At 37.9% G+C, this 24,332-nt stretch overlaps 1 protein-coding gene across 1 annotated transcript in view; it reads left to right on the forward strand.

Moving 5' to 3' along the window:
• Positions 1-24,332, forward strand: part of TRAPPC10 (trafficking protein particle complex subunit 10) — a 42,224-nt gene that overhangs the window by 4,427 nt on the left and 13,465 nt on the right. The window contains exons 2-14 of the mRNA XM_080576739.1: positions 4,574-4,655; positions 5,327-5,462; positions 7,090-7,286; positions 8,786-8,981; positions 10,075-10,186; positions 11,181-11,428; positions 12,937-13,083; positions 15,125-15,239; positions 16,370-16,446; positions 19,009-19,100; positions 20,277-20,417; positions 21,610-21,722; positions 22,875-23,389. Of these exons, the coding sequence (XP_080432865.1) occupies positions 4,574-4,655; positions 5,327-5,462; positions 7,090-7,286; positions 8,786-8,981; positions 10,075-10,186; positions 11,181-11,428; positions 12,937-13,083; positions 15,125-15,239; positions 16,370-16,446; positions 19,009-19,100; positions 20,277-20,417; positions 21,610-21,722; positions 22,875-23,389 (2,171 nt within the window). The remainder of the gene's footprint in view (positions 1-4,573; positions 4,656-5,326; positions 5,463-7,089; positions 7,287-8,785; positions 8,982-10,074; positions 10,187-11,180; positions 11,429-12,936; positions 13,084-15,124; positions 15,240-16,369; positions 16,447-19,008; positions 19,101-20,276; positions 20,418-21,609; positions 21,723-22,874; positions 23,390-24,332) is intronic.

The following is a 24,332-nucleotide window of genomic DNA, read 5'->3' on the forward strand; positions in this document are numbered from 1 at the left end:
TAAACTTGGTGGGGCAGCAGAAAGTAAAGACACCACATTTTACTAAAAGGAATTTTCTTCTGCAGACTACTAACGAATTAGGTAAAATTTTTATATAGCAATTAAGATGTCTTTGTGTTTCAGCTTTTAGCCCTCTTTTGAAAATGAAGCCAGGCTGGGGAGCAGGACGACTTCTTAAAAACCAAACCCACCACCTTAACACAAACAAAATCTTCCAAAACTTTAGATGGATACGGTTGTAATAGGCTAGTGAATTATGAAAAAAGATTCATGGCAGAACTTTTTAGCAGTGGAAAAGCGGGATCAGAAAGATTAGCGCTGAACAATATTTGGGAATAAAAACTAAACAAACCCACTAAAGTGTAGTCTTGGCACTGAGCTCTCTTGTAGGTATTCGGAGCCTTTTGTCTTGGTTGACTGGGTTTTTCATCGGTATCAAAGAAAAATATTTGTCTGCTTTAGTTGTCTGACCTCAGGAGTTTTCTTTTTACTCTGCCTGTGCAGTTAGAGGGTTGGGATAATTTCCTCAAGAGGAAAATATTGACTGTGGGATGTTCAGATACTGCAGTCGCAAAGCCTCTTAGCAGCTGAAAAGTTTGGGATGTGTTAGAAAAGAAAAAAAATAGATTCTTGGGGATTTGGGTGGGTTTGGGGCAGGCATCAAGTGAAATGCCAGTAGTTTCATGGTTCCCGTGTCAGAGAGCTGCCACACAGAGCTCCTTCAGGGAGCCCTGGTGAGGCTGGCATCCTGCACCTCGTGCTGTGACCGCACGGACCTGCAGCGCAGCAGTGCCCTTCGCAGGGGCAGAGGGAAGGGGGGGCGGCTGCATTGAATTCGTGTGCCGTAATGTCAGGGAGAAAGACAAGGAGGAAGGAACGGAGAAAACTTCAAACATGGGCCCAATAATGTAACATTTCGATGCATAACTTGAACCTTCGTGTGGTCTTCTGTAGTGGGGCGCTCAGTCAGCTTTGCGTTACGCTGTCGCCCAAATAAAAGGCGTTCTGGCATTAGTTGCCCCTCTCAGCTCTTGCTTTATGTCACCTTCAAAGGTTTTCCAAAGGATTAGGTTTATGGTTATGATGTGCACTACAGGGATACGGCACGTCCCTGGATATATAAAAGCAGTGTATGTTCTTTACTTGGTTGTGTAACGAGGTTTCACAGCCAGGTTCGCAATCCAGACTTGTTTGAGTTAGTTTGGTTCCTCTTGTGCCTTGCCTGGCCATCTGAACAAAACGTTTTGGAGCTCCATTGGGGGGATGTCAAGTGTTTGTTGGTCATAAAAATTCTTTTTAAATTATGCTGTCTGCCTCATTGTTTGATTTAGGCTTATGGTAAAACCCTTTTAAAACTTTGCAGTGCTTTATTTGCATTTGATTTCTGGACAGATACCTGTCTGTCTAGGTTTGTTTGTGAACTATTGAGCTAAGAGGCAAAGGGCATGCCTTCTCAGTTTTGTGGGGTGGAAAGAAGGGACACACACATGCTGTCTCCTTTCTTCCCTTTCTCCAGGAGTGTTTCTGGCTAAGGTATATCATTTGAGCGTTAGTGCTTTCTGTTATTTCGTTAGTTAAAATAAATGTTACTGCTTCACATACAGAACCATCCCATACTGGGAGTGGCATCGGTTCACGAGTTCCTGTGCTTTTTTCTGTATTTTGGGGGGTGAGGAGAGGCAGAGAGAGGAGGCTACATGTATGCTTTTGTTCTTTTTTTATTTTTATTTTTTATCTTGACATCCAGGTGGAGAGTGGATTAATTGAGATACACATGCTAGAAAAGCTGAGATGGGTACTCCAGAGGGTATGGATTAGCAGGACTTCCTGTAACAATCAATAAAATAAAATAAAAATCCCGTATTCAAATAAAGCAGTCAAAGACTTATTAGATTTATTTAAAAAATGGAGAAGTTGCAGAGTATATTTTAAAATTGTGTATAAATGTGTAATTATGAATATAAATCTATTAAATCTAATTTGATTTCTTTGTAGAAGATATTTATGAGACAAACTTAAAGAATATAATAAAACGAAAGATGCCCTCATATAATTATTTTAAGTGATAAAGGATTTTATTCCCAAGTCACCATCTCTACTGGGATATTTAGGTTGCGTTTAATTCTGGCAGTACTCAGAGAAGAAAATCCTCCTCTAAAAAGCTGCTTCCTTTTCCTCACGATAGGATTCCAAAATTACTTTTGTTTCCCATTCCTACACATCCTTCCTTCTCCTTTTCAGCTCTGTCTAATCATGCTCTACGCTTTGGCTGGGCGTACTTTCCCTCCATTACTGACAGTCCTTGGGGTGAGAGCTTTGTGTCGAGACCCATCCACTGAAGTGAACTCGCTGTGCTAAAACGGTGCTCAGGCATCCAGCCACATGGCTCCGTATTTAGTGCGTGTGCTTTTCTGTTTGCTTGTTTAAATAACAACAGCAACAGCAAATCTTTAAAGCAATTCTCCAGCTTTTCGTTCTCCAGACTTCTGGTGTTTGCTGTAATTTTGGATTCCGGGGAGTACTTATAATTTTGGAGTGTTTCATTCAAAATTCAGTGAGATGCAAGGGAAAATTCACGCGTGTGGGTTTTATTTTTTTTTGGTGTGTGTGTGTGTGTGTGTTTAATATTTTCAGAAGTAGATCGTGGGTGCAGCAACTACTGATGCTTCAGAGACATACCCAGACCAGAATGAGGCCTCTGCAGTGCTTCGTCTCTCTTGAGTCTTGGGCACCTGGCACAAAAACCCTCAGAATAATAATCCTGATTTTGCAGGAGTTTTGTTCTGTTATTCGGGAAGGTTGTGTTCGTATTGCCTGCCCCTTCTCCCCGAGCAGCCCATTACCTGGCAGTTAACAAATTAATGGGCATCTTGCCAGCCTTATGGTCCTTTCCAAGCTGATCCTACTAACCAGTCCCGGTGTTTGTCTCTGTCAGTATGGTGCTAGAGTTGCCCGCTGCTAACCTCGTTTGTAGTGTTTGATGGAGGGTTCAAATGCGCTGATGACAGCAGAGACAGGGTCTGGTTGAGCAGAACCTCAAGTGTTACAGTCCTTTGGGGGTTTGCATATTTGGTTGCAGTGTTTGGTACGTGATAAGCTGATACAGTTTGCATTGAAGGACCGTTCTTTTTCTTCTAACCATTGAGGATAGTCTTGCACTGATGATAAAACACATTCTTTATATATTCTTCATTCCCTCAAAGCCAGTGCAGGAGGAAAAGCTAACTGGGTTTGAGTCCAATTTAACTTTTCTTCAGCTGATAATGCGATGTAGTTGTCTGTAATAGGCGGGTGCTTCAGTATTATCCCTTAGTAGCTTCTCTGTGTTACGGAAAAATATTTTTACTCAAGGTGTTGCATTCTCCAACGTTTCGGGGCACATACTAGATGTTTAGGTGCATACAGAAAGAGCACAGGAACCATGCTATGCTGCTTTCTTGTCAGGCTCGAAGCTTCATGGACTATCACTTTAATGTGGTCAGCATGCCGTTGCTAAATCACAGAGCCATATTTCACTTTCTATGGGCAGTAATGAGTTGCAAATCAATAAACAGTTCTCCATGGCCTAGCTCATAGAGATGTTGTAACTTGGTATGAGACAGCATTAGCAATATGACTAATACTTGTTTCGGTATTCATTTTAGACCTCTGTTTATGTTATTATATTAAAGATTTAGTGTAGTACGCTTAATTCAGACAGAGTGAGATGGAAGGGAAGAGTAAAGCGCTTGTTTAGAAACTTTCTGGAGACTTAAGGCTGGAGCACTAATGATAGAGTGTTTATTTGTTTGTTTATTTTTAAGCTATTCTAGGAAACTGTACCACTGAATAACAGCTACTTTGGTCAGATGTTAGAAGACCTGGCTTTGCTTATTTTGTCATTTAATCAGACTTTTTATTTAATTATACAACAGGACAGAATTTAAGAATTGATATTTGTAGGCTGCTGACAGTGTATTGTGGTGGGCCGTGTGTTTTGTTTCACCTTGTGTATAAGCAGCTGCTCCAGCGGTGTTGGTATTTAATGCAGTTGTTCAAAGCCCAAGGGATTAAAGCCTAGCCACAGATCTGTGCATATGTGTAGGGCTAGTGCTAGGGGCTCTGCCTCGTGTTAACAGACCTGGTGTTTCTGAGGGCAGCAACAGCAGTGGGCTGCTTCGTACTGGCAGCAGCCCCAGGGTACTGAGGGGAGAGGAATCAAACCCAGTAAAAAGCACTGACTCCGGTGAAGGAGTTGCTCGTTAATTACTTTTTTGTATCTTTTTTAAAGTTGGACCAGCTATATGGGTGATACTGTCTTCCTAAGAGAGCAGTTTTCTCATTGGTATGTGCAAAACTGTAATAGGAAGGTATAAGAGCATATGTATTATCTGCCGTGTTAAAGTGTTGTATTAGGTTGGGAGAGCACCTGATTTAAAGAAAAATAGGGCAAAAAAAAGGGTAGTGCTAGACTCTAGTTTCCACGTACCAGAAAAAATTACATCTCTTTATTCAAACAAGCTATTGATAGCATAGTTTACTGATCTTTTGTGTAATTTGCACGTGATGATAAACTAATCTCTTTCATGTTTAGGTGCTGGAGATCAGAATTTGTTTACCTCCCTGTATCCTACGCTTTCTCAGCAGCTTCCAAGAGAACCCATGGAATGGAGGAGGTAAATTTACATTTGGTTCTGTCATACTATTTCAGTGTGTTACTAGACTTGGGAAGGTGTGCGCGTGTGCTCTGAGAAGCTCTTACTGTAAATTGAATCAAATATGACAACTGCCTTAGAAAGACAAAGGTAAACGTTGTGCACCTTAGGATGATCATTTCAGCACTTCAGCTATGTTGAACTTCCCCTGAAGAAAAATAATAGGAGTGCTGTGTTTCTTTTTGTTGTCATTGGTTTGTTTTGGTATGTGCCTTGGTATGCTTTGGATGTTTTGAAAGGGATGTGCTGCTCTTTTTCATGAGAATATAGGTAAAATTTAAGTGGAATTAGATGAAACTTCATGCAAAAAGACTGGTATGGCACACTGTTCTTGTGGGAGAAAAATATTTTGGGCATTTTCCTGTTTGGAATTTTCTACTTTTAGAAACCTTAGAGATAAAAGAAATATTTTAATGAAAGCTGAAAAGCTTCTAGCTCCTGTTCTTGCAAAAAGGAGCATCTGTAACATTTCAAGTGATACCACATTTTAGTTAACAAACTGCACTAAGCACAGTTTTTGAGTTTCCAGTACCAGAATGTTTCAGTTCCTCTTCCACAAAATAATTTTTCATTTTTGAAAATGTTCTGCAACTTAGGTCGCGTTCACTAATTTCAGTTTTTAAACTTTGCAGGTCTTATGGTCGTGCTCCGAAGATGATTCATTTAGAATCTAACTTTGTGCAGTTTAAAGAGGAGCTACTACCCAAGGAGGGGAATAAGGCTCTTCTGACTTTTCCCTTTCTTCATATTTATTGGACAGAATGTTGTGTAAGTATTAGGAAAGCAAAATGAAAAATTGGATACTCAGACTTAAAAATGAAATTGTTTGGCTTTCTAACCGCCCTCTCTGGTATTTTTCAGTTGCTTTTCATGATGTTTAAACAATTAAGCATGCATACCTGATATATTGCAAACTTTGTCAACTTGAGTACTTTTTGCCAGAAGCAGTATTTGTAACGTTGCTTTGTGCGAAGAGGACAGGCTTTTGAATGACCTGTGTTCAGTACTTTGGCATGAAAAAACCCGAGGTCTAACAGCATTATTGCAGTAGCACAGCACACTTGCCACATAATGCACAAATGTGGCCAGATTATTTCAGTTATCATCTATTCATGAGATTAAGTCTTAAAAAATATAAATCTCTATTTTACTTAATTATTTGTGTAAGCAATTAACATACATCAGCAGTCTTAACTGTTGTGTTGGGCTTACGTGGCATGGTTTTGGTATTGTGGGTGCTGCAGAGGTGGCCTCTGTGAGCATATCGCTGCAGCTATCACAAGTCAGATCAGAGCCAGCTACAGCTTGCTCCAAAAAGTACCCACTGCTTTCCCGAGCCAAGCCAGGGAGAGACACTGGTTGGGCCTCTGGGAGAGCAGAGTTAAGGAAGGGGAAAAAAATTTGCTATGAGACAGCAGCTGGGAGAGAGGAGTGAGAACATGTGAGGGAACCAGCCCTGCAGCCCCCCAGGTGAGTGCAGCAGGAGGGCAGGAGGTGCTCCAGGCAGGCAGCAGCAGTTCCCCTGCGGCCTGTGGAGAGGCCCCCGGTGGAGCAGGCTGTCCCCCTGCAGCCCATGGGTCCCACACGGAGCAGATCTCCACGCTGCAGCCCGTGGAGGAGCACCCGGTGGAGCAGGTGGATGTGGCCTGGAGGAGGCTGCGGCCCATGGAGAGCCCCCGCAGGAGCAGGCCCCGGGCCGGAGCTGCAGCCCGTGGAGAGGAGCCCACGCAGGAGCAGGGGGTCTGGGGGGAGCTGCCGCCCGCCCGTGGGGGACCCGTGCTGGAGCAGTTTGCTCCTGGGGATGGATGGACCCCGTGGTACGGAGCCGTGTGGGAGCAGTGCTGGAAGAGCTGCTGCCTGTGGGCAGCCCCCGCAGGCTCAGTTCGGGCAGGACGGCATCCCGTGGGAGGGACCCCGCGTGGAGCAGGGGCAGAGAGGGACCGTGAGGGAGCGGCGGAGACAAAGCGTCAGGGACTGACCCCAGCCATCATTCCCGGATCTCCTGCACTGCTTGGGGGAGGGAGGTGGAAGAAGGTGGATGGGAGGAAAGTGTTTTTAATTTGCTTTTAGTTTCTCACTATTCTAGTCTGCTAGTGATAGGCAATAAATTATATTAATCTCCCTATGCTGAGTCTATTTTGCCTGGAACACTAATTGGTGAGCCCCTTTTCTTCATATTTTCTCCCCTTGTTCTTATGAGTAGGGGGGAGTGAGAGAACGGTGAGGTGGAGTTTAGCTGCCCATTAGTGTGAAACCACCACAACTGGGCAGGATTTATTAAGCCTTAATTCTGCTTATCTGCAGTTCTGATTCTATTAGATATGTCTTTATGTTTTTTCTTCTGTTGGAACAAAATTTGCTGTTTGATCTGGTGATTCACCACTTCTCATCCCAGGACACGGAAGTGTACAAAACTACAGTCAAGGATGACATCACCAAGTGGCAGAATGTTCTCAAAGCTCACAACTCAGTGGACTGGCTAATTGTAGTTGTTGAGAGTGATGCCAAGAAAAAGAACAAAACAAATATCCTTCCCCGAACCTCTATAGTAGATAAAATAAGAAATGACTTCTGTAACAAGCAAAGTGACAGGTAAGGATTCTTCTACTGGCAGACTACTTAACCTTTAACTAGTGCCTTGATTGAATCACTAGAATGATTCCCTATGTAATAGTTTCCTTGCTCATTTAAGTATCTTCTCTGTTTCCATCATTTAAAGCAATAAAGGGAGGACTGTATTTTCAGTTCCTCATGGATTAGTGGTGGTTTGTAATTGGTTTCAAAAACCTTTCAAGAATACTGAGATCTTAGCAGTGTGCTAATAATCAGATTTCAGAACTTCAGCTTCAGAAATAATTAACTTAAAACATCTGAAGAAACTGGATTTATTCTAAGGAAAATAATGATGAATATAATATATGAAACTATTTCTTGTCTTCATTAAAGTTAACAAAAATAAATCTGAATGTGAATCCAACTTTGATACATAATTTCTTCTTTATTTTGAAACACTGCACTGAATATATTCTATATTTTCATTTTGTTTTAATCTCAAGAGTTAACTTTAAGTAGGAGATCTTCCCCCTAATAATGGGTGATGGCTTAGAAGAGTAGATGAAGCACTCATTGTACCTTCGTGTGAGCTGGCAGTGATGGCATGTCAGCACATTATAACATGCTGTACATTGGCAGTATTTTTGTTGTACCTAGACAGTGTTTGGTATATTACAGATTATTTGGGCAAATAGTTCAAAAGATCTGAATCAATTTATTGTTTTCTATCTACTTGGTTGGCTTGGTTTAATCATTTTGCCATAGGATGTTACTTTTCTAACCAGAAATGGTGTTCCGTTTGGATGGGAGACTTTCGTGCCTTTAAAGTTGTCTTTTCCTTTTTGATCATTATTAGATTATCATATAAAAACTGAGGAAAGAAATGCTCTAAATAAGGCTTATTTATTTGTGAATTACTGTTATCTGTTATGTGCTTATTTAAAAAAAAAAAAAAAAAAGAAAGGCAATGGAAGTTCCAACACATAGTATGTGTAAAACAAATTGACAACCTGCAAGTATATACTATAGAGTTACATTTTAAAGGGCTTGAGGGCTTGGGAAAGGCTGACTATATATAGTCTAATGGACCTTGATTTCTGCCTTGCATAATCTTTGCCAGGAGTAAACATAATTATTGTTCTGCCAATTGTATTTCTAAGTAGGCTTTTTTCCTTTGCTAGCTACAGCATTACTGATGTTTAAGTAATTGGAATAATGTATCCATTATTTGCTTTAAAAAAAAAAAAAAGTAAAGCTTTATAATACTCATTGCATGGAAAACACTTAACTCTTTTCCATAAAATATAGCACAGCCTTAAACATACATGGGAAAGTTTAAGAAACTAACAAAAAAGCAGACCACTCTGCCTCCCTACCCCTCCCAACTTATTTTTTTCCATTGATTAATGTTGAATTAAATGCTCAGTTTTATTCACTGTGAATCTGTCAAACGTGCACAGTATTTAACTGCATTTATGTGTGATTTTTTTTTTTGTTTTATACCTCCCTCAAAATAATTTTCTTCAATCTCTTTACAGATGTGTGGTACTTTCTGACCCTTTGAAAGACTCTTCCCGCTCTCAGGAATCTTGGAATGCCTTCCTGACCAAACTCAGGACATTGCTTCTCATGTCTTTTACCAAAAACCTAGGCAAGTTTGAAGATGACATGAGGACTTTGAGAGAGAAAAGGACTGAGCCAGGATGGAGTTTCTGCGAGTATTTCATGGTCCAGGTAAGAGTTCCTTTTTATAGCAAAAAAAGTGCTTGAGTCCTAGTTCTAATAATGGCTTGTTGTTGTCTTTCTGGTATTTTTAATGTTCTGCTCATTCTTTGAGGTAGGATAGCAGGGAAGATGAAGACTGGTATTAAAGCAAGATTTTTGAGATTGACAAGTCTGAAGAGATTGTGTGCTGTGTTATACGTAACACAGACCTGCTGCAAACAAAGTTTTGTGAACCTCAACAGTAGCAGACACAAATTAAAACTCTTTCTAGTTGCAGTAGTTCCCCTTGAATTTTGGATAAGTGTCCTATTACTGTGATTGTGCAAAGACACTCAGTCTTGTAATTGGTATTAAATGTGAATATTGCTGTGCTTTCTTTGCTTAGTTCATTATCAGTATGCATTGAGGTGATTTTTTAGAGAAGTGTCTGTTTTCAAGTAATCCCAAATAGAGAATGCCCTTCATTTATTTTTTTTTTGGATTTCTAAATATGTCTGCTTTAGATGATATAGAGAAAAGCAAGAAACTCTTATTCCATAGAACTGAAAGTTTCGATTCCTTTGAATTTTCTAGTCCCTGAACAGTTTCTTTTCCCACACTAATTTTAGCTTACCTTCATGTCTTCTCTGATTTCATGTGCTGCCACTTGCATGTGATACATTTACTTCTCAGACTTTTTCTACCTACAGCTTTGCCTCTCTTCTCACTCTACAACTGAGACTTTATTGATACTGCAGTGGTGTTTTCTCAGTTTAAACAGGAGATGTTATTAGGGGAGATGAGCGTTCAGCAATTCTTTTTTTCTTTTTTAAACTTGAACTTTCAATAGATGTATAAACAGTGTCTTGTAGTGAATCACGATCTGGGTAGAACTGAATTAACTGGCATAGCTGCATGACTAGCTTTCTTTGTGAACCTCATTGTGTGAAGAGGAAGTGGTGCATCCACTATGGTGGCAGATTTTCTTTTGTTTGTGATTACTGGAAGGGGAAGAATGATGGAAAAAGTGCTACTTGAAGCTCTACATGCAGATGGATAGCTTGTAATACTGTACATGACTAATTTCAGTAACAGGCTCATTGTCTTGCTTGTGTGTCAAAAGGAAGAGCTGGCCTTTGTCTTTGAGATGCTGCAGCAATTTGAGGATGCGCTAGTGCAGTATGATGAACTGGATGCCTTGTTTTCTCAGTACGTTGTCAACTTTGGGGCTGGTGGTAAGTGTCTTAAATGAATACGGTTAACACATATTTACTGTTTTCTTTGCTATACTTCTGCTAAAACAACACAATGCCTTGGGTGCCACGTGTGTACAAGGGAGATGGAGATGGTATGTTGCAGTGAAGATTCACTGGGCAGTTTATGCCTCTGTTTTATGTTGTATGCAAACTCAGTTTTTTGCTTATGAGCCTCAGAGATTAAAAACAGTTTTTAATGAAAACCTGCATTTTGCTTTTATTCAATTATCGTTATAAACAGAGCTCTGAAGCTCTGTAATTACCTAAGTATCGATCTGACTGGGATGCAGTTACTGTTCTCACAGTTCACTGCTGAGTTACTTAATAAAGAGCCTCTAGAACAAATGCATCCAGTTTTGCTTCAAATTACATGAGACATTTCTATCCAGTTTTGTAGTGATTAACAATTATGTGCTTAATCTGCACTGCAGAAGACAACCGTCTCTTCACAAAATATTACTGTGCAAGAAATATCAGCTTGTTACTGTTTTAATTAGCCAAAGTGTGTGTTGTTATATAACATCTTTAATCAGATGTGTGTTATGAATCTGGTGAAAATGCAGTGCAGGAGTAATTGCAGTGAAATATATTTGTTCTGGCTAAACCTGAAAGTGAGGGCACATACATCAATGATGGCTGAGTAAGAAATGCTTAGGTGGATAAAGCTTGTTTGTTTTGAACTTCAGGTAGGATTAATTGCTGAGAAAAACATTACAAATTTATTGCCACTATACTAATAGCAAATATGTAATTAAAACAAAATGCACATGGGGTTTGAATGCTCTAAAATTTAGTTGTTGACTTAGCTATGGAATTTCTGTTGTTCCGTTTTATTTTTAACATTAAGGCATCAAATTTATCATGGATAAGTAATTTAAGAAAGAGTAAGCAAGCTTGTGACCTCGAAGTGGGGGGGAGGAAAAAGGCTTTAACAGCAGTGATTGATTCTTGGATGCTAACTTTATTTACTTAGATGGTGCAAACTGGCTGACGTTTTTTTGCCAGCCAGTGAGGAGCTGGAATGGTCTAATTCTCCGAAAACCTATAGACATGGAGAAGAGAGAGCTAATTCAGAATCAAGAAGCTACTCTACTGGATTTGCGTAGTTACTTATTTTCTCGCCAGTGCACGTTGTTAATCTTCCTGCAGAGGCCATGGGAGGTTTCCCAGAGAGCACTGGAGCTTCTTCACAACTGTGTGCAAGAGCTCAAGCTATTAGAAGTGAGTCTGTATAATATATTCCTTTATGCAAATGATTTTATCCAATGATGATCTAACGAGATTGTTGAAGTTTAGGTGTTGGTCACCGGAATACAGTAAGCATGGGCTGTGAGGTATCAAAATGATGCTGTAATACCAGATTGTAACAGTGCTAGAACTGAATCTTTCATGATGCAGTTGTCTTTGAAAGAAATTGGAGACATCACATTTAACAACCAAACTTGTATTTACTTAAAATATTCTAGTCTTCGCCTGGAAAGTTAACAGGTAATTTACCTGGCAGGTAATTTGTCTGCTTCTTTCCTCGATTTATTACTGAGCTCTTGAGTTACAGTTTCAATATATTGAAATCTGTGAACAATGTTGTATTGAAGAAAATAAGGCAAGGTGGTTAATATGCTGATGTGCCGGCTAGTAGTTTGTAACAAAGAACAGTTCTGAACTATAAACACTATTTGCAGTGGGGCTTCTTTGTGTTTCTAACTTTATAATTCCTTTTGGTGCCCAGTAATGCTCCTTTGTGTTTTGCTTGTCCCTCTGGTTGTCTCATCTAAAGACAAAAAAAATATATAGAAACAAGTGACTGCATTTAGAGGTTTTTGTCATTCTGCCCACTTCAGTGCTCACCCCCCAGCACACATTCTTCAATTTGTGCTGGTGTTTTTAATCCTTTAAAGGGATTTGATTGGGGATGTTGTATGCTGATCATACTCTATGACATTTTTAATTGACATGCCTCCTTAAGGATAGCCTAGCATGCACGAGAAGACTTCTAGACTTCACTTTGTGACTTGTGCATGTCCGTAATCCCATAGATATCTGATTCTCTGTTAGTTTTATCTGTTGTATTATAAGAGTAACTGCTAGCTTTTGCCTGCCTGATACACTGGTACCAACTTCCATAAGTTATCATGCTGCATTTAAAAACAGAAAATCTACTTCAGAAATGTTGCCTTTTAAAATGACAACTTAATGTATCCTAAAACTAACTTAAAATTCGCATGTATAATATGCTTTGTGTGTTGTTGTGGTTTTTTGTTTGTTTGTTTACTTTTTTTCTTTCCAAAATAAATACAACCAGCCTTCTAAATCCCAGAAGGATTGAGTGGAATTTCAATGTTAGTGAGATTTGATGCCTCCTTGCAGAAATAGTATTATATCTACAGAACTTTTTCCTAAATCTGTTTTCCTTAGACTTAAATCTCTAGAAAGTTGGAAACTTCAAAGTACTAGCACCTATTAATCCTCTCTTGCTTCTCTTTCATCCTGGTGACTACATCAAATCTAATTAACGTAATCACTGTTAAGTTGCTTAGTCGTTTTGGCTTCATGAACTGATTTTTGTGTGCGTGTTATTCAGGAGCTAGTGAAGAGTTGGCCTTTTTGTGTGTTTTTTAGAGTTAATTCTTCAGAGAGGCTCCTATGTTGTATCAAGAAAAGTATTTTGCTGAAGTATATTCTTACCTAACTGATGTTTATTTCTCAGTTAATTTTTTGTTCATCTTCAGGTCTCTGTTCCTCCTGGAGCTTTGGATTGTTGGGTGTTTTTGAGTTGTTTGGAAGTCTTACAAAGAATAGAAGGCTGCTGTGATAGGGCTCAAATAGATGCAAATGTTTCCCATACAGTTGGTTTATGGAGCTATGCTACTGAGAAGGTGAGCAAATAATGTGTTGTACTTATGGCATTTCAGTCTTGAAATAAGATATTTGTTTCTATGGAACATATATATATATATATATATATTTATCTTGGAACTTTAACATGTGGTTCTGTATATTGGTATATTGTCTTGGGTATATTCTGGATGAGACATCCGAGTTTATAACCCGGTTGCACCACAGGCGGATGAGGCCTGGGAAGTACTAGAACATGTTCACCCCTTTGGAGGAGGGATGGAAAGGAAGAATATTTCATGTCATTAAACTTGGTATGACACTTACCCACCCCTCCTCCCCACCAGTTCTCCCCTTCCCTGTCAGTAGTTTGATAATGATTGGCTAATTGAACTCCAAAATGAGCGCAGTCCTTCTTGACTAAGAGAAGGAACGTGTATTTCAGTTACAACAGGAGATGCTGACCAGATTCAGATACCATTACTGTTCTAAATAGAGATTACAGCAATCTGTTTACATAGTTCATTATTTCTTCAGTATGTTGGTAAGGCATTAATAGCCCTTGAACTTTTCTGAAGGTGTTATCCTTGATGGCTTGTGAAAGAGGCAAATAAATAATAACTTGCAGTTTTTCAGTTGAGCAGCCCTTATCATAGACAGGGGAAAGTCCGAAAGTTGTAAAATGTCCTTTTCAGTGCAGTTAAGCCCTTTCCCTAACCACATGAATGCCTTTTCAGGTTCCACTTACTCCATTTCTCTAAAAGAGTTAGCGTCTAAAACACTTTAAAAAGTTGACAAGAAACTCCAGAAACTAAGGAAATACTGTACTGTGATCTTGGTGGATGTTTTTGAAGACGAGTGCAAGCTTATCCTTGTTTCTATAGCCTGTAGGATGTTCTCAATTTGTTGTGATCTTAGTTTGTGTATGTTTCAGTAAACCTAAGAATCTTCTGCTGATTGTAGGATGTCCTTGTCTTAAGTATTACTAAACTGTAGAAAGACAATCTCACCTTAAAATTTGGTGCTTAAAAAAGGAAGTGGGGAGGAATTTCAGAATAAAGGAAATAAACAGTTGTTTAAAGTGGTGTTGGGTGTATCAGACACTTCACGTGTTGCTGCATTTCTAAAGAAGTTTTGTACCAGGGTTGGAAATGTTTGTGCCATTCATAGTTCTTCTAACCCAAAGGGCAAAAGGAGAAATTATAGAATAACGAGTAGTGGTGAAGTGGAACAGACTGAGTGAAGTTCAGCAACTAGTGAGGAAAATTAAGTGGAATTTAATGGTTCTGGTTTTCCCTTTAATGACCACCCCTACTTAAAATGTTTTACAGCAATAAAACAAGCTGAGAACTTTTTGCTTGGGGGGAAAGGGGTTACTTTGGTAGTTGGTTGAGTTATACTAAATGAGTTACCAAATGGCCAACGGTAAACTTCTTTAACACAGGATCCTCTCCTGGCTTCTGGTTGTCAAGCATGCCAGCTGCTGTCTGGAAGGAATTTTTATGGTAGTTGTGACACACTGTTTTAAAACAGATTAGTTGTGCTAATCATCTTTTTTTTTTTTTTTCCAAGAAGGTTTTCATTTTGAATACAATACTTGGGGTGAATTTGCAAGCTCATCTAATCAGTGTATTGGAAACTGTCTGCATTTCTTGATTGCATAGCTTTCAAACTTCTGTACTGAAATACAAATGCAGTTAGGAATTTGGCAGTAACTGCCAAACATCTCAAGCTTTTTGCATGCTTGTAGGGAAAAAGAGAGGGATTTTTTCTGATTTGGTTCTCTGCAAGCAGGTGTGTGCGTGTGTATGCATGTGTTCCAATGTTGAGTCTGCAACTTATGTTATATACAACTCAGTTCTTCGTAAAATTAATTCTCACTTTGAGAATCAGTTACCTTTTTAAAGGTTCTCTATTTTCTTCCCATGAAGCAACTTTATTATAGATTTTATAAGCAGTGTAATATGGCAGCAGTATTTTCCATGGAAATGTCTTGTGTTGTTGGAATGGTGTGATAGAATAAAAGGCTTTGTATATTGGTTTTGTAACCTATTGAAAACAAGCATCTGGATTCTCTTACAGTTAAAATCTCTGGGTTACCTGTGTGGGCTCGTGTCAGAGAAGGGACCCAATTCAGAAGACCTTAACAGAACTGTTGATCTGTTAGCAGGATTGGGAGCAGAACGCCCTGAAACAGGTATTACCAGGAATATACATGTGTCTTCTAATAACGGACATTGTCTTAAATGCATGGCATATAAATATATCAATAAGAATAACTTCTGGGTATCCCTATGTTTATATAACCATTGATAGAACTCTATTATATCTTACAAGGATTTATTTTAATGGGTCTAGTACTTGAAATTATCACTGCATCTTCTTGCTGTTGCAAGTGTAAGGTTTTTCCATTAATGGTCCATTTACCAGCACTTAGGTAAATATTCTGGAATAGTACTAGTTTTGAATAAAGTTTTTAATACTTTCAGACAAGTATTAAAAATGTTTGATAAAGAAGTGGAAGATCCTTGATCTAATGCAAATAGATAACCTGCAACCTGAACTACAGGGTGGTGTTAGGTGAGTTGAAGTGATATTGTTTGAGTGGCTCAACAATTAAATTTATTTACTGGTTGTGGACTACTTGTCACTCACAAAGCTATTTCTAAAGGGAAGAAGCTTTCAGAAGTTAAAAAATGCTAGAACAATTAGTATCTTTGAAGTATTAGCTGTCAGGCTGGCACTTTACTTGCTCTTAGAGTCATGATACATGTGTCTTAATTCAGCGCTATAGTACCTGTTGTGTTTATTTAAAATGGGGGCTTTTTTCTGCTGGAAATATTGGCGTGTATTTGGTCTGGCAAGAACTTTCAAATTGAGCAAGCTACTTCAGAAAAAGAAAATTGTACTTCAAAGGAAAATGGTTACCAAGAGCAATGTTTAAGGTATAAAAATGTCTTTAAATTACAGTATACTTCTGTCATACTGTTTTATAAATCCAGCATTGGGAAGTTGTGAGAATATTAGTCTTGGCAAAATACAGTGGTATTTAAATACAACTGTGTGTGTGTTGCAAGTTTGAATAAATGGCATGAAATACTGTGTGGAGAAGTTAGTATAGTTACTATATTGCTGCTTGTCTTCACCAGGCTACACTGAACATCACTCGTGTTAGTGTGTGCAGCACACATTTATGTGAGACATCTTTTCTTGATCTTATTTTAGAGTCTGGGGAAGAAACTTATGATCTGTCTTTAAGGGTTGTTGGTGGGTATTGAAATAGGCATGTATTTGTAAGTGACGTTTCCTATTGTTTTTTTCCTAAAGCCAATGCATCACAGAGCCCTTATAAGAAACTTAAAGAGGCCTTATCGTCTGTAGAAGCTTTTGAAAAACACTACTTAGTAAGTACAGTCTTTGGTTATTTATATTAGTTTTGGGGTATTTACATTATAAAGTAAATAGGGCCAAAATTTTCAAACCTGAGATGATGTTAGGAACTTGAATCTGTATTTTTGGCATCAAAAGTCATTGCTTACATACCGTACACACCAACACTGATTTGTTTTACAACTGGAGCCCTGTAAGGGACCTAAGTTTCAATTATGTAGATTAATATTTACAGTTATGAGGCTGGAGGTTATCTGTGGCTATGTATACTTAGCTATCAAAAAAACCAATGTCGTGGCTATCCTACTCTGCTATCCAGAATTATTTGAATCTTCACCAGAAGAATATTATTGCATGAATCCAACTGTCCTTCAAATATTTTAGGCTTGCATCTTGCAATGAGTGTTACATGAGTTAAGTTATTGTTGAATTTCTTATATAAAGTGTGGGACGTCTGCGGATATTTCAGTTAGAGATGACACAGATTGAAACATTACAATTCTCATTGCACGTTAATTTGTACGTTTATTTTCTGACAGCTCCCTTATTGAGGAGCCATTGTAACGATATTGTGGATGTTTTTTATAAAAGGTTGTTAAATAAAACCCAAAACACCTGACTGTCACAAGAGTGGTTGTGGTTTGTTTTGCTTGTTCATTTTCCTTAGAAATTTCAGAGGAAAATGATTTTATAGTTACAGTACTGCCTTTAAAGTTCTCTGGGGAAAAGTTGGATGAAAATTAATCAGTTTTTTAATGTGAAATGCCACTTTATTTTTTAGAAAGTTATTATTAAAAGAAAATCTTAACAGATTTGTTTTGAAGATGCCAGATTTCGCTTACATGCTTTGTTTCTTTGAGACTAGTTGGATAGGTGGACAAAAACTTAAGATTTCTCAGAATTGATGGCTCTGCACACATGTTCAGTTCCAACTTGCACCCTAATATCTCTGCTAAGTTAAGCAGTATCTTCCTAAATTTAAGAAACCAAGTGGGGTCTGCAGAGGTTGCAAGTGAAAGAATTGCTTATCCTGTTTGTATTTCTGACTGTGCTTTTACGCATCAGAAATTCAGATTAGTAGAGATCAGATCTACATAGAAAATCTTTTACAGTGTTTGTTGCATAAATACATACAATTTATGTGTAGCTTTGTTTTGTCCATGTATTCAGTGGAGAACGTGGAATTAATTAAAATTTCCATACACAACTAAGATAACTTATTTGCATTCAAAATTTTCATGAGTTTGGAAAGTAAAATGCAGCTCTTCAGAAATGTTGAAAGCAAGAAATGATGAGCTTTTATTACCAGAAAAGGCTGGTTTTGTTTTATTCAGTGTCTAGTCTTAGAAGACAACTTCAGAATCTTGTTAAGACTTGTTAAGATCTTCTGTGTTGGCTTGTACCTTAATTTTGGAGGAATATTACTTCTCATTTATTTGTTTGGTGTCCAAGACCTCTCTCACTTCATACTGGTTGGTTGAGGAGTGAACCGATAGAGTTTATTGTAATGTGCTATTTTGAGCTCTTTCATGAGAGAATGAGAATGCACGGGTGATTTTTCACACCCCCCTTCTTTAGAGTGTAGTTAAGAGACATTACAAACAGGTTAAGAAAAGTTTTGGGAAATCATTTTTAGGTTGTTTTTCTGCCCCATAGAATAGATGCTTTCAAGCAGATACTCTGTTAAAAAAATGAAATAGGCATTTGAAAGTTCTTAAGCAATCTCTTTTGATGACTAAAATAGTTCTTAATATGCTAACTGAAGGACAATGAGTTGCTGTGGAAGAGGCTGCTGGTTTGTAAATGTGGTATGAAATGTCTTTATGTCCAGTGATGGTTAGATATTGGAGAAGTAAGTTCGGTGGTACTATACAGTATGTGTTGATACAGGGAAAGACCTTTCTCACAAAATTTGCAGTTACTACAAGCTTAGGACAAGTTAAGGAAAGTGACTTGCAGACAGTGTGGCTGAATTGGAAATTAAGCTTGAAGATGATGGAGAAACTTCAAGGCAGGATTATGTAGCTTCAAGCAGAATTCCTTTAAGGCATGCTTGGGAAAGTAATTTTTCCAAATGTAGGTTCGTATTTTGCATTTAACTTGATGGTATTATGTACAGCTTTAGTGAAAGAATCATGTACTGTACGTAGCTCATTTTGTTTTTGAAGTATTAGCTGCAAGTCTTTAGGATACACTCTAATATTTTGCTAAATATGTTACACTGTGATGTATCCTGGAATGATGCATACACTATGCTCTCATGTAATAAGAGCAAAATGGCTATAGTCACTGAGAAACAGGGGGTTTCAAAAAAGACAGGAGGATATATGTGCATTTTCTTGAGTATTTTCTGTATTTTTGACTTATCTTTAATACACTTTTATTTTTTTCTGCCACTTACAATACGGGTATGTTGCAAACCTCTCAAAAATGTGTCGTGGGGCAATAAGAAATCTAAAAGTGACTTGTTCTGGTAATTTTGTTGTAGTAACTTAGTTACTGGTTATGACTTCATGTGAAATATCATGTAGCTACTAAAAATACACAGCTTATAATATCTTCTTGTCTTTTAACAGGATCTGTCCCATGCCACCATTGAAATGTACACCAATATTGGAAGAATTCGCTCAGCTAAGCTTGTTGGAAAGGACTTGGCAGAGTTTTATATGTAAATGAAAGCTTGAATATAATACTTGAGGAAAATAACCTGTATTTCAAAAGGAATTTTAAAAAGTATTTTTTATTGCAAACACACCCTAAGTTTTCCCCTGTATTTTTTTTTTTTTGGGGGTGGGGTGGGGAAGGGACAGGGGGGAGGCAAGGGGAAGATGAGAACCCTGTCAGTCTTTTTATTTCGAACCCTAATTCTCACCTCATTTTAGTACTCATACCTTAACTTTCCTATGTTCTTTATTTTGATCTTCTGCTAAGGAGGCAAGGGTTAGGTGGAAGACATAACCTTGCATTTACTGTAACCTGCTTTCTAACGTGACTTCTGATTTGCTTCAAAATTTACGTTCTTCTTAAACGTACACAGACACACTTATGTACATATATACTTAAAAGCCAGAAAATATGTTCTTTCGAGAGTTATCAGTTTTGTATTTGAAGGTTTTTATTACAAAACGTTTAGTTCCCCCTCTGTGAAACGTTGTGATTTCATTCCTGGTCTCTAAATACATTTTCTGTGTTTCTCTGCTGTTAAACTCCACTAGAAGACCCTCCTGTGTTGGTTTTCTGTCTTTAATCTCAAAGAATTTGGGAGTACTGATTGTTTTTTGTTTGTTTCTTTGTTTTTTGGGTGCTCTTAGCTTTGGGCATGCTTCTCATCCAGGTTCACTAAACCAGTCTGAACTTCTTGCCCACAACAGATTCTGTTAAATTAACTTTCTTAAATTAATTAATTTTCACCTGAGGGGATAGCATCAGATTTAAAGACTACCATGGAACTGTTATGTAGTGATAAAATGATACTTTCATTAGAGCGTTTTCCTGCTCTAAAATTGTTGAGCAAGCATAATTTTAGTTACCTGTCAGAAGTTTGAAATGGCTTTATCATGAAAATGCACTTGCGGGAGGTAGGTTTGCCTCACTCTGATTTGTGATAGATCTGTATGTGAGGTCTCATTGACATGGTATGTTTAGACAAATTGCAGTTCTGCTTGCTTAAATGGCTTGCAGAAAGGTAGGTCGAGACGTTGAGATGGTACTAGCAAAATGAATAGTTTTGCTGCATTTTGTTCTGCATTCATATAGGGTATTCCCCATAACCACTTTTTAAAAAAATGTGTAGACAGTGGCCACCAAGACGCTTGTATCACTCTGTATTTGTTTATTTTTAAAGGAGGAAGAAAGGTCCACAGAAGGCAGAGATCTATCTTCAAGGAGCATTGAAAACTTACCTTTCTGAGGGCTGGGCACTGCTTGTCACGCATACGAGAAAACAGTTAGCAGAATGTCAGAAACACCTTGGGCAAATAGAAAAGTATCCTCTAAAAGATGGAGCCAAAAAATCAAGACTGGATAAAATTATATTTCTTATTTTTCTGACGTATCTCTAATTTTATTTAAGGGTAGAGACTGCTAAATATCAGACAGCCAGCTATTTCTTGTTTCCATTGTTGCTGTTCATTTAGGGATGGTTGAGTTACATATTTATTTTTGAATTTTTACTTCTGTGTACTTAAAACTTTTTGCATATGGTTGCTACTTCCTATATTAAATATGTCTATATGTTGTTCTATGTGTGAGGGAAGCAAACTGGCCTTAGCCTTTTTTTTTTCAATTTTTTTCCTTTTGTTCATTTTTTCTATTTGTTCTGTAGGAAGTGTACTGCTTTCAGAGGTGTCTTAGTTTTAAACAGAATTTTTTTGGGTGTTCCAACTGGGGTCTTCAGCTTAACAGACTTCTTCATGCAGGATGGTTCTTGTGGAAGTTTCAAGGAAAGACTTGATTTAATGATCCTACCCCCTTTTTTTGATGTTGTTGTTAGCCTAAAAGCTCACATTTTAGTCTCTAAGTGACAGTACTAGGGAACTTAGTAACTGTTTTTGGACTTTTCTTTTTGAACTAGACATAGACATTGTAAATGTCTGTTCCTTTTTAGAAAATTGTAAAATCACTTTTAACACTATTTTTTTCTGCTTCTCTGCATGTTCTCTCAGAAAATCTGAGCCAGTAATACTGCAGTCTTCTGCACTTACATGAGCATTAGTGCATCCTCAGCACTCAAAAGTACGAGGAATGCCTTATAACTTAGTATGGTAAATGGGGCTGTAACAGCTAGCAGCTTCTCAACAGAGTAATCTGGAAAGTAAACAAATACTCTGTTTAATTCTAAATGTGCAGTGTAATGCAACAAGTTGGGTCTTTAACTTGCATGCTTCATTTATCTGTTGTCAAATAATGAACTTTTAATGCTCACTGATCTTTTTAGGTGGGGGTTGGGGGGGGGAAGTTTGCACAACTTAATAGATCTGCAAAAACTAGAGATTGTGCAGTGATCTCAGATGACAGTAAATCTTCCATTGTTTTTCTTTCCTAATGGAAGCGTGTGGTGATGATGAAGGCAGGTCTTATATTAAAAGATTAGAAAGGCAGTACTTGAACTGTTGTTTTCAGTCAAATTTCTGAATGTAATGAAAACATGCTACCTCACGTTTCCTTAACTTTGTTAGTTATCTTCAAACAAGCAGTCTTTTAGCTAGTGATAACCACTTAACAGAAGATGAACGCAAAAGATTTTGCCAAGAAATATTAGATTTTGCCAATCAGCAAGAAGAGAATCAAGGTATGTCTGGTTTTTAAATACATAAAATTTAAGCTGCTTTAATCTGATATTTCCCTAAAAGCAGACTGAAAAGCTTTTGTCTTTGGTTTCAATACCTTGTGTATGACTTCTGAACCAACACGGCGCTTTTTCCTGTCATCTTCAGAGCATTTATAAAACTTTTTAAATAATTAAGGCTATTCAGTGATGAAAGAGTAATTAAAAGTTTTCATTCTGAATACCAGGAGGCTTTTGTTTCACCTTACCCATCTGTTTGTCTGCTTTGCTTTTATTTTACCATACCTATTTGTCTGCTTTGGCAGCTCATAATTTCCCTTGTACTGTTTTTTTCAATTGCTACTAAACTTTGACTCTGCATTGCTGGCATGCAAGGTGATGATATTGCATGCCAGCTGACATGGCAGCTCTGTGATGATATTTTGTTTTCTGATGTTAGATTTGTTGCCACCCACTTGCAGCTTATTGTTTTGACCATACTGCTTTTTATTTTTATACATTCCTCTGCTTCATTAATATCTTATCTCTGAAATTGGTCATAATCCATATAGAACACTTTCTGTAGATCTGAAGACTTCATTTTTATGCAGAAGTTTTTCTCGATGAATGGATATATCATATACTATTCTAGACATGCTGAGAAGCATTAAGTTTTGGTACTGTCTTCAGTGTCTCTGTTTGTTTGTTTTTAATCTAAAAAAGTAAAAGACTCTTATCTGGTAAAGCTGATGGCTCAAGGCACCAGTCTGATTTGTTAGCTTATTAGGCTTGTACTTGCTATTTATTTATGTGCTCTGGGAATTTTGCCATTGTGCTCATCTATGACAATTTATGTAGTATTGAAATGTTAAGCTTCCACTTAGATACTATCTCTTCACTTAGTTGTCTCAATAGCTTAAGGAGTAGTAAAATTGTAGTAGATGAATTGTTAGAAAATAAATCCCAGCATCTTAAATCTCGTTTCTGTGCAAGATAAAATATGAAAGTATTGGTTTGTGAAATGCTGAATGAAATGAAAAGGATTCATTGTGAAAAGTTGTTGATCAGTTTAATTCTTAGGGATTAAATTTTGAGGGGGGAAAATCTGCTGATCCCCAGGAGCATACGAAGAGAATAAAATCCGTGATTTTTTTTGTTTGTTTTTTACTTTTTCAGGTCAAAAGGTTATATTGCCTATGCACTCCTTTGCACAGTTAAAAACTCTACATTTTGACCCTCCAAATGCTGTTGTCCATGTGGGTGGGAAGTTGTCTATTGAGTTGACTTTGCTGAGCCAAATGCCCATCCCTGTCCAAGTGGATCAGATTGGTATTCATGTTCACTTCAGCATTGAGAAGAATAATTACAGAAAAACAGCTGAGTGGCTCACTAAGCACAAAACCTCCAATGGTGTTATCAGCTTTCCAAATGAGGTTGTAGGATTTCCTTTGTCAAGAAACAACTTGCCAGCGCTGGAGCTATATGAAATGTATGAACGAAGTCCCTCAGATAACTCTTTGAACACAGCAGGAATTATCTGCAAAAATGTGCACATGCTACTACGAAGGCAAGAGAGCAGCAGTTCTCTGGATATGCCCTCAGGGGTGACTTTGGAAGATGGAGCTCACATGTTAAAATGCCACAACTTGATACTGGAACCAGGGGTCAATAAAATAACGTTCAGTACTCAGGTATGTTTTTATGGTTGAGTGAACATAACACTTGTGAAAAAACTAAAAGCACTGGTTGAGGAAGAGCATAGTGCTGGCAAGTGGTACCTGTATTCCTGTTACATTTTGCCATCCCCCTTGTGGCTGTCTTTTCATTGCTCTAGACCATAATTTCCCTTTAAAGAGGGCTGTTGGTTTTGTGCCAAAATGTACTGGTGACTCTCCTATTAGTAATCGTGAGTCAGCCTTCCAAAACTTAAACGTCTTGATTATTGCTGCCAAAAATTAACCTGATGAATTCATATACAGGATAATGCACTGTTCATCAAGTCTGCCTTTGCCGATAAGCTTATTCAGAATAACGTTAAAAATATTTTGGTGGGACCGGATTTTCTAGCCTTCAGTAAGTGACTGTGTGGTTAAATTTGTTTACTAGCCTGTTGTTCAGTATAGAAGGTGGTAGAATATTTTTTCATTTAGTGGATGTAGTAAGCATCCTACTTGCAAGAAGTATGACAAAATTAAGTTCAGCATTAAATATTTGAATTTAGAAGATGTCAGAATTAAAATTGCCCCGTTATTTATCTTAATCATGCAATGAATGAGAAAGGACATAACATAAAGAACATTAGGATTCTCTGTTTACTCCTGCAAATTTAGTTTCCTGTAGCACCTGCAAAAATAGGATCGCTATCTAAATGCCACCCTCAGAAAATGGCTCACAGTCGTGTTTCTGCCATATAATGTCGTCTATGAAACTCCTCCAGTTCCTCACTTACACGTGCCTTCTAAGTCAGATTCATACTTGAAGTAATCCATTTTTCCTTCCTTCCTTTTTTTTTTTTTCCTCCAGCAAGCCAAGTAGTCCCAGTAATTGCTGAAGTATTTAAGGATAGTAGTGCTCATCTCTGTTCGCGTTACATTACTGCTAGTGCTAGATGGCATGGTACCCAAGGCCTGCTGA

Source organism: Anser brachyrhynchus, assembly GCF_964034855.1.
Source record: "Anser brachyrhynchus genome assembly, chromosome: 1".
Lineage (NCBI taxonomy): Eukaryota > Metazoa > Chordata > Aves > Anseriformes > Anatidae > Anser > Anser brachyrhynchus.